Below are 13,139 nucleotides of genomic sequence, written 5' to 3'. Positions count from 1 at the left end.
TTCCCTTTTCTCCACACCCTCTCCAGCATTTGCTGTTTGTAGATTTTTTGATGAAGTCCATTCTAACTGGTGTGAAGTGATACCTCACTGCAGTTTTGATTTGCATTTCTCTAATACTTAGTGATGTTGAGCAGCTTCTCATGTGCTTCTTGGCCATCTGTATATCTTCTTTGGAGAAATGTCTATTTAGGTCTTCTGCCCATTTGTGGATTGGGCTGTATGTTTTTTTGATATTGAGCTGCAAGAGCTGCTTGTAAATTTTGGAAATTAATCCTTTGTCAGTTGCTTCATTTGCAAATATTTTCTCTCATTCTGAGGGTTGTCTTTTCGTGCTGTTTATGTTTTCCTTTGCTGTTCAAAAGCTTTTAAGTTTCATTAGGTCCCATTTGTTTATTTTTCTTTTTATTTCCATTTCTCTAGGAGCTGGGTCAAAAAGGATCTTGCTGTGATTTATATCATAGAGTGTTCTGCCTATGTTTTCCTCTAGAAGTTTTAGAGTGTCTGGCCTTACATTTAGGTCTTTAATCCATTTTGAGTTTATTTTTGTGGTGTTAGGGAGTGTTCTAATTTCATCCTTTTACATGTAGCTGTCCAGTTTTCCCAGCACCATTTATTGAAGAGGCTGTCTTTTCTCCATTGTATATTCTTGCCTCCTTTATCAAAAATAAGGTGACCATATGTGCTTGGGTTTATCTCTGGGCTTTCTATCCTGTTCCATCGATCTATATTTCTGTTTTTGTGCCAGTACAATACTGTCTTGATTGCTGTAGCTTTGTAGTATAGTCTGAAGTCAGGGAGCCTGATTCCTCCAGGTCCATTTTTCTTTCTCAAGATTGCTTTGGCTATACGGGATCTTTTGTGTTTTCATACAAATTATGCAATTTTTTGTTCCAGTTCTGTGAAAATATGCCAGTGGTAGTGTGATAGGGGTTGCACTGAATCCGTAGATTGCTTTGGGTAGTATAGTCATTTTCACAATGTTGATTCTTCCAATCCAAGAACATGGTATATCTCTCCATCTATTTGTATCATCTTTAATTTCTTTCATCAGTGTGTTATAGTTTTCTGCATACAGGTCTTTTGTCTTCTTAGGTAGGTTTGTTCCTAGGTGTGTTATTCTTTTTGTTGCAATGGTACATGGGAGTGTTTCCATAATTTCACTTTCAAATTTTTCATCATTAGTGTAAAGGAATGCAAGAGATTTCTGTGCATTAATTTTACATCCTGCTATTTTACCAAATTCATTGATTACCTGTAGTAGTTTTTCAGTAGCATCTTTAGGATTCTCTATGTATAGTATCATATCAACTGCAAACAGTGACAGCTTTACTTCTTTTCCGATATGGATTCCTTTTATTTCTTTTTCTTCTCTGCTTGCTGTGGCTAAAACTTCCAAAACTATGTTGAATAATAGTGGTAAGAGTGGGCATCCTTGTCTTGTTCCTGATCTTAGTGGAAATGGTTACAGTTTTTCACCATTGAGTATGATGTTGGCCGTGGGTTTGTCATATATGGCCTTTATTATTAAGTTCCATTTATGCCTACTTTCTGGAGGGTTTTTATCATAAATGGGTGCTAAATTTTGTTGAAAGCTTTTTCTGCATCTATTGAGATGATCATATGGTTTTTATTCAATTTGTTAATATGGTGTAGCACATTGATTAATTTGCATATATTGAAGTTTCCTTGCATTCCTGAGATAAACCCCACGTGATCATGGTGTACAATCCTTTTAATGTGATGTTGGATTCTGTTTGCTAGTATTTTGTTGACGATTTTTGAATCTATGTTTATCAGTGATATTGGCCTGTAGTTTTGTGACTTCTTTGTCTGGTTTTGGTATCAGGGTGATGGTGGCCTCATACAATGAGTTTGAGAGTGTTCCTCCCTCTGCTATATTTTGGAAGAGTTTGACAAGGATAGGTGTTAGCTCTTCTATAAATGTTTGATAGAATTTTCTTGTGAAGCCATGTGGTCCTGGGCTTTTGTTTGTTGGAAGAGTTTTAATCAGTTTCAATTTCAGTGCTTGTGATTGGTCTCTTCATATTTTCTATTTCTCCCTGTTTCAGTCTCAGAAGGTTGTGCTTTTCTAAGGATTTGTCCAGTTCTTCCAGGTTGTCCATTTTATTGGCATAGCATTGCTTGTAGTAATCTCTCATGATCCTTTGTATTTCTGCAGTGTCAGCTGTTACTTCTCCTTTTTCATTTCTAATTCTATTGATTTGAGACTTCTCCCTTTTTCAGTCTCAGAAGGTTGTGCTTTTCTAAGGATTTGTCCAGTTCTTCCAGGTTGTCCATTTTATTGGCATAGCATTGCTTGTAGTAATCTCTCATGATCCTTTGTATTTCTGCACTGTCAGCTGTTACTTCTCCTTTTTCATTTCTAATTCTATTGATTTGAGTCTTCTCCCTTTTTTTCTTGATGAGTCTGGCTAATGGTTTATCAATTTTGTTTTTCTTCTCAAAGAACCAGCTTTTAATTTTATTGATTTTTGCTATTTTTTCCTTCATTTATTTCTGATCTGATCTTTATGATTTCTTTCCTTCTGCTAACTTTGGGGGTTTTGGTTCTTCTTTCTCTAATTGCTTTAGGTGTAAAGTTAGGTTCTTTCTTTGAGACGTTTCTTGTTTCTCTTAAGGTAGTATTGTATCACTATAAACTTCCCTCTTAGTACTGATTTTGCTACATCCCATAGGTTTAGTGTCATAATGTTTTCATTGTCCTTTGTTTCTAGGTATTTTTTGATTTCCACTTTGATTTCTTCAGTGATCTCTTGGTTATTAAGCAGTGTATTGTTTAGCCTCCATGTGTTTGTATTTTTTACAGATCTTTTCCTGTAATTAATATCTAGTCTCACAGCATTGTGGTCGGAAAAGATACTTTATACGATCTGAATTTTCTTAAATTCACCAAGCCTTGATTTGTGACCCAAGATATGATCTATCCTGGAGAATGTTCCATGAGCACTTGAGAAGAAAGTGTATTCTGTTGTTTTGGGATGGAATGTCCTATAAATATCAATTAGGTCCATCTTGTTTAATGTATCATTTAAAGCTTGTGTTACGTTATTTATTTTCATTTTGGATGATCTGTCCATTGGTGAAAGTGGGGTGTTAACGTCCCCTACTATGATTGTGTTACTGTCAATTTCCCCTTTTATGGCTGTTAGCATTTGCCTTATGTATTGAGGTGCTCCTATGTTGGGTGCATAAATATTTACAATTGTCATATCTTCTTCTTGTATTGAGCCCTTGATCATTATGTAGTGTCCTTCTTTGTCTCTGGTAATAGTCTTTACTTTAAATTATATTTTGTCTGATATGAGAATTGCTACTCCAGCTTACTTTTGATTTCCATTTTCATGGAATATCTTTTTCCATCCCCTTTCAGTCTGTATGTGTCCTTAGGTCTGAAGTGGGTCTCTTGTAGACAGCATAAGTACGGGTCTTGTTTTTGTATACATTCAGCCAGTCTGTTTCTTTTGGTTGGAGCATTTAATCCATTTACATTTAAGGTAATTATTGATGTGTATGTTCCTATTAACATTTTCTAAATTTTTGTCGTTTGTTATTGTAGGTCTTTTCCTTCTCCTGTGTTTCCTGCCTAGAAAAGTTCCTTGAGCATTTGTTGTAAAGCTTGTTTGGTGGTGCTGTATTCTCTTAGGTTCTGTTTGTCTGTAAAGGTTTTAATTTCTCTGTTGAATCTGAATGAGATCCTTGCTGGGTAGAGTAATCTTGGGTGTAGGTTTTTCCCTTTCATCACTTTAAATATGTCCTGCCACTCCCTTCTGGCTTGCACAGTTTCTGCTGAAAGATCAGCTGTTAACCTTATGGGGAGTCTCTTGTATGTTGTTGTTTTTCCCTTGATGCTCTTAATATTTTTTCTCTGTATTTAAATTTTGATAGTTTGATTAATACGTGTCTTGGCATGTTTCTCCTTGGATTTATCCTGTATGGGACTCTGCGCTTCCTGGAGTTGACTATTTTCTTTCCCATGTTAGGGAAGTTTTCAACTATAATCTCATCAAATATTTTCTTTCTTTTTCTCTTCTTTTTCAGGGACCCGTATAATTCGAATGTTGGTGCGTTTAATGTTGTCCCAGAGGTCTCTGAGACTGTCCTCAATTCTTTCCATTTTTTTTTCTTTATTCTGCTCTGCAGTAGTTATTTCCACTATTTTATCTTCCAGGTCACTTATCTGTTCTTCTTCTTCAGTTATTCTGCTATTGATTCCTTCTAGAGAATTTTTATTTCATTCATTGTGTTGTTCATCATTGTTTGTTTGCTCTTTAGTTCTTCTAGGTCCTTGTTAAACGTTTCTTGTATTTTCTCCATTCTATTTCCAAGATTTTGGATCACCTTTACTATCATTATTCTGAATTCTTTTTCAGGTAGACTGCCTGTTTCCTCTTCATTTATTTGGTCTGGTGGGTTTTTACCTTGCTCCTTCATCTGATGTGTGTTTCTCTGTCTTCTCATTTTGCTTAACTTACTGTGTTTGGGGTCTCCTTTTCGCAGGCTGCAGGTTTGTAGTTCCCATTGTTTTTGGCGTCTACCCCCACTGGCTATGGTTGGCTCAGTGGGTTGTGTAGGCTTCCCTGTGAAGGGGAATGGTGCCTGTGTTCCGGTGGATGAGGCTGGATCTTGTCTTTCTGGTGGGCAGGTCTGTGTCTGGTGGTGTGTTTTGCATTTTCTATGATCTGATTATGATTTTAGGCAGCCTTTCTGCTGAAGGGTGGGGTTGTGTTCCTGCCTTGCTAGTTGTTTGGCATAGGGTGTACAGCACTGTTGCTTGCTGGTCGTTGAGTGGAGCTGGGTCTTGGCGTTGAGATGGAGATTTCTGGGATATTTTTGATGTTTGATATTACATGGAGCTGGGAGGTCTGTGGTGTACCAGTGTCCTGAACTCAGCTCTCCCACCTCAGAGGCACAGGCCTGACTCCCAGCCTGGTCACCAAGACCCTGTCATCCACACAGCTCAGAATAAAAGGGAGAAAAAAAGAAAGGGAAGTAAAAAATAAATAAAATAAAGTTATAAAATAAAGAATAATTTTTAAAAATAAAAACAAAATTTGAAAATAGTAAAATAGAAAGAAGAGAGCAACCAAACCAAAGAACAGTTCCACCAATGATAACAGATGCTAAAAACTATACTAAAAAAAAACCGCAAAAAACGGACAGACAGAACCCTAGGACAAATGGTAAAAGCAAAGCTATACAGACAAAATCACAGAAGCATACACATACGAACTCACAAAAAGAGAAAAAGGAAAAAAAATATATATATATATATCATTGCTTCCAAAGTCCACTCCCTCAATTTGGGATGATTCGTTGTCTATTCAGGTATTCCACAGATGCAGGGTACATCAAGTTGATTGTGGAGATTTAATCCTCTGCTCCTGAGGCTGCTGGGAGAGATTTCCCTTTCTCTTCTTTGTTTGCACAGCTCCTGGGGTTCAGCTTTGGATTTGGCCCTGCCTCTGCGTGTAAGTCGCCTGAGGGCTTCTGTTCCCGCTCAGACAGGACGGGGTTAAAGGAGCATCTGATTAGGGGGCTCTGGCTCCCTAAGGCCGGGGGCAGGCCGGGTACGGAATGTGGGGCAAGCCTGCGGTGGCAGAGGCCGGTGTGATGTTGCAACAGCCTGAGGCGTGCCATGTGTTCTCCTGGGGAAGTTGTCCCTGGATCACAGGACCCTGGTAGTGGCGGGCTGCACAGGCTCCCAGGAGGGGAGGTGTGGACAGTGACCTATGCTTGCACACAGGCTTCTTGGTGGCTGCAGCAGCAGCCTTAGCATTTCATGCCCGTCTCTGCGGTCCATGCTGATAGCCGCGGCTCATGCCCACCTCTGGAGCTTGTTTCGGCAGTGCTCTGAATCCCCTCTCCTTGCGCACCACAGAACGAGGCAAGAAAAAGTCTCTTGCCTCTTCGGCAGTTCCAGACTTTTCCCCCCAGACTCCCTCCCAGCTAGCTGTGGTGCAGTAGCCCCCTTCAGGCTATGTTCACACAGCCAACCCCAGTCCTCTCCCTGGGATCTGACCTCCAAAGCCAGAGCCTCAGCTCCCAGCCCCCGCCCGCCCCGGCAGGTGAGAAGACAAGCCTCTCGGGCTGGTGAGTGCTGGTCAGCACCGATCCTCTGTGCAGGAATGTCTCTGATTTGCCCTCCACACCCCTGTTGCTGCGCTCTTCTCCGTGGCCCCAAAGCTTCCCCCCTCCGCCACGTGCAGTCTCCGTCCACGAAGGGGCTTCCTAGTGTGTGGAAAGCTTTCCTCCTTCACAGCCCCCTCCCACTGGTGCAGGTCCCTTCCCTATTCTTTTGTCTCTGCTTTTTCTTTTCTATTTTGCCCTACCCAGGTACGTGGGGAGTTTCTTGCCTTTTGGGAGGTCTGGGTTCTTCTGTCAGCGCTCAGTAGGTGTTCTGTAGGAGTTGTTCCACATGTAGATGTATTTCTGATGTATCTGTGGGAAGGAAGGTGATCTCCACATCTTACTCTTCCACCATCTTGAAGCTCCTCATACCTATTTCTTAAAGCTGTGTCCTAATCCTCGACATCATTTTTCCAGCAAGACTGATATCATTTTAACATAAATACAGAAATAGCAAACTATAGAATTAGGTGAGGTATCACTTTCTGTACTTACTTTGGCCAACTCATTATCAGGTTCAACAGTCAGTACTTTATTCAAATCTTTTATAGCTTCCTGGAGCTTGTTTTGATGTTTATACGTAGTGGCACGGCGCAGAAGAGCTGAAAATTTACCAAAATAAAAGACATACTTTAACATATGGCATTATGGTTATAACACACTTTTCAAGTGTAAGTATATATGTAACATAGAACAGTTTAGAATGCAATTGTGCAAACTACACCAACTTCCAACGACCTGGCCCTCTGGGTGCTCCAGTCCCTGCCAGCTCCTCCAAGGGCTGAGAGACTCGGTAGCTCACCCCTCAGAAGCACCATGCTGTGCTACAATAATGGGAAGGTCTTCACTAAACAGTAACACGTTCCTCCTTATAATCATCACTAGTATTATTTCCACTTTATGAACATTTAGAAAACCCCTCCTTTAAATTTAGTACATTACTGACCAGCACCTGACCCAGAATCTGGGCTGTTAGTGAAATCTCTATAGCACAGGGAACTGAAGGAATCCTGGTGATTATGTCAACTAGGTTCAGAAATTGAATACTTTAGCAATTTGTATCAGGGTTTTTTTTTTTTTTGGTAGGTTACAATATCTAATTTGATCATTTTTTAATACTGAAATGAATGCCTTCCTAGTCTAATTGTTATTAATTATATAATGAGAGAATTTTGTGTAGTTAGACATGATTTTGAAAAGAATCAGTCTTGGTAATTCTGAAAAGTGAGATATTTATATCTGATTTAATACACTTTTATTTTTTTATTTTAGATTTTTTTTTTTTGATGTGGACCATTTTTAAAGTCTTTATGGAATTTGTTACAATAATGCTTCTGTTTTATGTTTTGGTTTTTTGGCCACAGGCATGTAGGATCTTAGCTTCCCAACCAGGCATTGAACCCACACCCCCTGCATTGGAATGTGAAGTCTTAACCACTGGACTGCCAGGGAAGTCCCAATATGCTATTTTAAAACATAAATTTCACTAGTTTGATTTTAGTCCTAGAATGAGCCACGAAAATCTAGAGGATAAATCATTTTATCATAAGTGTAATCAAAATTGTAGCGTAAGTACAAGTTTAGCTTTTACTGTTACTACTCAGATTTTAGAAGGGATTGTCCATAAAGAAATATTCATGATATAACAATTACCATTTTTAAAGACTTTTTACTTTGGAAAATACTTTAGATTCACATAAAGTTGCAAAGCTAATACAGATAGTTCTCATATACCTTCACCCAGCTTTCACTAATGCTAACATCTTATATGTAACTACGGTATTTTTGCCAAAACTAATAACATTGGTACAATACTGTCAACTAAACTACAGGCTTTCTTTGGATTTCACCAATTTCTCCACTAATGTCCTTTTTCTGTTCCAGGATGTAATCAAATACCACATTGCATTCAGAGCAATTATTTTTTGAGTAAAAAATAAAATTTTCAACAGGAAGATATTTATCCACTTAAGAAAACCTAAGACTTTTCAATGCTTTATGGCCATAATGATGGCCATAGTGGCTCTGTCAAATTTTTTTTAAATAGTGAAGATTCTGGTGCTTAAGGAATTATTCAATCAAGGAAGAATGAAAACAGAAGGCCATTCTACTGGCAGAAGAGTAGCACAGTGGTTGAATGTGGGCTCCTGATGTCTCATCCAGTGTTGAGTCCTGGCTCTGTCACTTACTAGCAGTGTGATCTTAGGTGAGTTGTTCAATCTCTCTATGCCTCAGTGTCCTTTTGTAAAATGAGTGTGCTAATAATAGTACCTGCACATTTACTGAGCTGTTGTGAAAATTAATGGAGTTAATACATGTACTACATGGCACAGGGCCTGGCACAGTGATGGTGTGGGCCCATCAGGAGATCGTAAAACCTTTACCAGGCACCTGCCTAAAGCTGGGAGCCCACTGGTACTCTGTGATAGAGACAACATACAGGCACGGGAGAACTCTACTGGGGAAAGGAGAGCAATCTATTATGATGACAGTCAGTCTGATGCACCGGGATCCACCCTCAGCACAACCATGGTTTCTGCCCATCCATGTTTGTAGGCATGTGAAGAAAAATTAAGTGGTTATATTTATCTGAATCCGTAAGTATTTAAAGAAATAGAATGAGTCTGTTATAATTTATGCCACTTCCTTTTGGAATGACTCCCTGATAACAGAAAAGGAGAGTGGAGTCTGACTTGCATACTTCAGGCTCGGACCACAGCAAGGTGGTGCAGTCACTGAGACAGGAAATCAGAACAGAGGACAGGTGTTGGTGGAAAGACATAGTCAGTTTTAGACACATTTAATTTAAAATGTCTATGGACATCTAGGTGGAAAAGCCCACAAAGCAGCTGGTAGAAAGTTCTAGAGCTCTGGTGTGGATTTATTGTATTATATTAATACATATTTTTAAATCTATATTAAATTATACTTAAATTTATTTTTGAATAAAAAGATACAGTTCAATAAGCCAGTCACAAGAAGATAAATACTGTATGATTTCATTCATATGACATACCTAAAATAATAAAATCACAGAGACAGAAAGTAGACTGGTGGTTGCCAGAGGCTGGGGTGGGTGGAGAGAATAGAGAGTTGCGGTTTAATGGGTGCACTTTCAGATTTAAAAAGTTCTGGAGATGGATGGTAGTGATGACTGCACAACAATATGAATGTACTTAATACCACCGAACTATTCACTTAAAAATGATTAAGGTGGTAAATTTTATGTTATGTCAATTTTACCACAATAAAAAAAAAATTGAAAGAAAAAAACACAAACCACAATTCAAATGCAAGCATGAGATATTTCTTTTAAAACACATGTACACTTTATTCAATCAGTCATCTGGGATTATTAGCTACTTCAATGCAAATAATTAGGAACTTAAATTCCAAGTTAAACTTGAAATTAAAAGTAACTTGAGGAAGGTAATGATTCACATATAGAAATCTGAGTTTATCTGAAATATTTTTAGTGTAAATATAAGTGTCTACAAATGGTCTTTAACAGATCCTGTTGCAAATTTAAAGGTATTCTATAAACACTTTTACCCTTTAAGTTCCCAGGTTCTAACTCCAAGACCTTTTCACAATCCTGAAAAGCACTATTCCAGTTCTGTAATTTGAGTTCTGCTTGAGCACGATTGTTATAGGCTGCTACCGTGGGAAGCACTGATATGCTCCTGTAAAAGAAACACTTAATGGCAACAAGCAGATGACAGGAAAACATAAGATAGAGAAACTCATCTAAAGTTGTAAGTAGAACAATCACAGCTCGTGTTATGGGTGCAATTGTGTCCCCGCAAATTCATATGTTGAAATCCTAACCCCCAGCACCTCAGAACGTAACTATACTTGGAGATAGTCTTTAAAGAGATAATTAAGTTAAAGTGAGGTCATGAGGGTGTTCCCTAATCCAATATGACTGGTGTCATTATAAGACGACGAGATTAGGACACAGACATGCACAGAGGAAAGCTCACTTGAAGACACAGAGAGAAGATGGCCATCTACAAGCCAAGGAGAGAGGCATCAGAAGAAACCAACCCTACAGACACTTTGATCTCAGACCTCTAACCTCCAGAGCTGTGAGAAAATACATTTCTGTTGTTTAAGCCACTCGGTCTGTGACAGTTTGTATGGCAGCTCTAGCAAACGAATATGGCTTGCATCATCAAAAATAATAACATACAATTCTATAAACATATTAAATCAATGTTTGGACAGATGCTTAAATATCCAGTTAAGAGATTTAAAGTTGACTCTGGCTTTAGAAGTGACATGATCACTTAAATACCCACAGATCTCTTAAAAACCCAGTTTAGTTAACATCAAATATCAAATACATATTTTTTTACTCTTTAGGGACAAGTTTCTAGTACAAAAAAAAAGGAGCAACCAACCACAACTAATATCCTTTATTAAGTTGTTATTGTGTTAACAGATACAAATTAGTCTGTAATCTAAAAGTAAATTTAAATCTAAGGAAATGATAATTTTATCAAAGGAATTTAATTGAAGGAAACAAGAGAGTAGTAGTAATTGAGGAATACAGACCTTAAGAGAGTAAATTTTGCTATATTAAGGGTATGAATGCAAAATAATTAATGAAAAGAATTTAAAACCTACCTGGCTGTTGCTTAAAAAACTGATTTGGAATGCTGTAAAATAATGTATTCCTAGATATAGGAAACATAAGGGTATCGGTGCACTAAATTTTCTAAATCCAGAAAAAAAATGGGAAAGTCACAAAAAGTGTCAATTTACTAAGATCATTAAAGATGAATATAAAGAAATTACACAGTTGGGTAGAGACCAAACATAGAAAATACATGTAAGAATAAATAACACGAGTACCTGACACTGAGTACTTCCCACATGCCAGGCACTAAACAGTCAACTCATTTAATCCTCATTATAATCCACGGAGGAGGCATTACTGCTCTTACGATTTTACAGATGAGAAAATAGATGTAACGGAAAGGTTAAGTAACATGCCCAAGGCCACAAGCTTGGAAATGGTAGAGTCAGGATTTAAATCCCAACTGTCTACTCCAGCACCTGTTCTATTTACCATCATGTTACCCTGCCTTTCAGCATGTTGTTTTATTTAATCCTCACAGCTGCTCTGAAGTAGGCACTGTTATAGTCTCATCGCACTGAGAAGACTGAGGTAAGAGAGGTGAAGAATCTACCCAAGGCCAGAAAAGTGGCAATTTGAGTTCCCTTAACCATTGCAATATGCTGCTTTAATTCTGCAGCTCTGTGATTTCTTCAAAGAGGAAGACAAGAAAAGTTTGTTCCCTGTAATAGGCAAGAGATTCTCCACTGGTGGAAATCTACAAAAAGACAAACAAAATTCCAGAGCTGACATCCACCTGCCTGAACAGGGGAGGCTGTACTGAATGAATGATACCTCAATATCCTCTTTACTTTGTATATTCACTTAAACAGTTGAGCAAACTTCTTTACAGACACCAACAACATTAAAAAAAAATTTTCTTTCCAAAGGTGGAAGCAAGATCGTACAGAGTTTAGCTCTAAGATAGCATTAGTGGTTGTATAAGCACAGTTTGTCTCTAACAATATTTTAGGAAATTAGTTTACTTTTCATAGACTGTAAGAGCTTCATAAGTTCATGCAAGCGTACAATGAACATCTACTATGAACCAGGTATTCTGCTGGGTATTAGGGATACAATGATATTAAAAAAATGACAAGTGGGCTATATTCTTGCAGAGCTTACAGTCCAGTTAGTGCCAAATCACACACACTTGAATTGTACCTCCAACAAAGTAGAGTTAAGATCACTATATGGGTATGTAAATTGGGGGGGGTTAAACTGAGTAGGGTGGAGGTTTAACCTAGTCTGAAAAGTAAAGGCAGACTTCCCCAAAGAAGTGAGACATGGGCTGAGATCTGAAGAATAAGTCAGAATTAACTAAATCATGAGAAGAGGGGAAAGTATGCTAGATGGAGGACCCAGCATATGCAAAGGCCCTGTGGTGGGAGGTAGCACCATAAGTACTAGGATCCAGGCAGTCTGACTATAGAACCTGAGTTCTTAACCTCTATGCTATATGAACTTTCTGTCGCGTTCCATTCAGACAGCTTCTATTTTCTCTGTAAAACAGTAAAGTTAGAACCTCTGTCAAAAGTGGGGATGAAGTGGGAGCTTGGAGGTTTAAGGAAATTATTGAGAAAACAAGGCAAACGCAAGTGAATTTATGATAAATCACAAGTACAATATCTTAAGTGGTTCTGACACTGATTATTTAGCTTATTTACATCATTTCAACAATTAAATTTAAACATTATCATTTTTTTAAATGGCAAGTTTGCACTTTCCTGATGGTGCAGTGGTTAAGAATCCGCCTGCCAATGCAGGGGACATGGGTTCGAGCCCTGGTCCAGGAAGATCCCACATGCCGCAGAGCAACTAAACCTGTGCACCACAACTACTGAGCCTGCTCTCTAGAGCCCTCAAGCCACAACTACTGAAGCCCGTGTGCCTAGAGACCGTGCTCCACGACGAGAGAAGCCACTGCAATGAGAAGCCCGTGCACCACAACGAAGAGTAGGCCCCACTTGCCACAACTAGAGAAAGCCTGCGCACAGCAATGAAGACCCAACACAGCCAAAAAAATAAAATAAATAAATTAAAACATAAATAAACAAATAAATGGCAAGTATAAACCACAACGAAAATCTGCTCACCGAGTATAATACATCACAGCTTCTTCATAATCTCCTGCGTTAAAAGCTTCATTACCTTTCTCCTTTTCATGAATAGCAAGAAAATCCTTTTCCTTCTCAGTTAGACCTAGAAATAAATGTTACCTACTATAAGTAAAAACATAACTTAGTATAACTTTAACATATTTAAATCCAAGAATGCTTATTTTAACAGAAGCAGAAAATTATAAAATAAATAAAAGAAGATAAAAGTTTCCTAAGTTTAGAGATATTTCTTTTCTTTTTTTTAATTTATC

The 13,139-nt window shown here is 38.2% G+C and overlaps 1 protein-coding gene across 2 annotated transcripts in view; it reads right to left on the bottom strand.

Moving 5' to 3' along the window:
• SPAG1 (sperm associated antigen 1) overlaps positions 1-13,139 on the bottom strand; it is a 101,232-nt gene that overhangs the window by 63,368 nt on the left and 24,725 nt on the right. For both annotated transcript variants that reach the window (XM_059994983.2, XM_059994984.2), the window contains 3 exons: positions 12,865-12,970; positions 9,700-9,830; positions 6,643-6,749 (listed from right to left, as the gene is read on the bottom strand). In XM_059994983.2, coding sequence (XP_059850966.1) covers positions 6,643-6,749; positions 9,700-9,830; positions 12,865-12,970 — 344 coding nt within the window. The remainder of the gene's footprint in view (positions 1-6,642; positions 6,750-9,699; positions 9,831-12,864; positions 12,971-13,139) is intronic.

The sequence above is a fragment of the Delphinus delphis genome, chromosome 17 (assembly GCF_949987515.2).
Source record: "Delphinus delphis chromosome 17, mDelDel1.2, whole genome shotgun sequence".
Lineage (NCBI taxonomy): Eukaryota > Metazoa > Chordata > Mammalia > Artiodactyla > Delphinidae > Delphinus > Delphinus delphis.
Note: the sequence above shows the minus strand (reverse complement) of the source record. Positions and strands in the feature narration are given on the sequence as shown.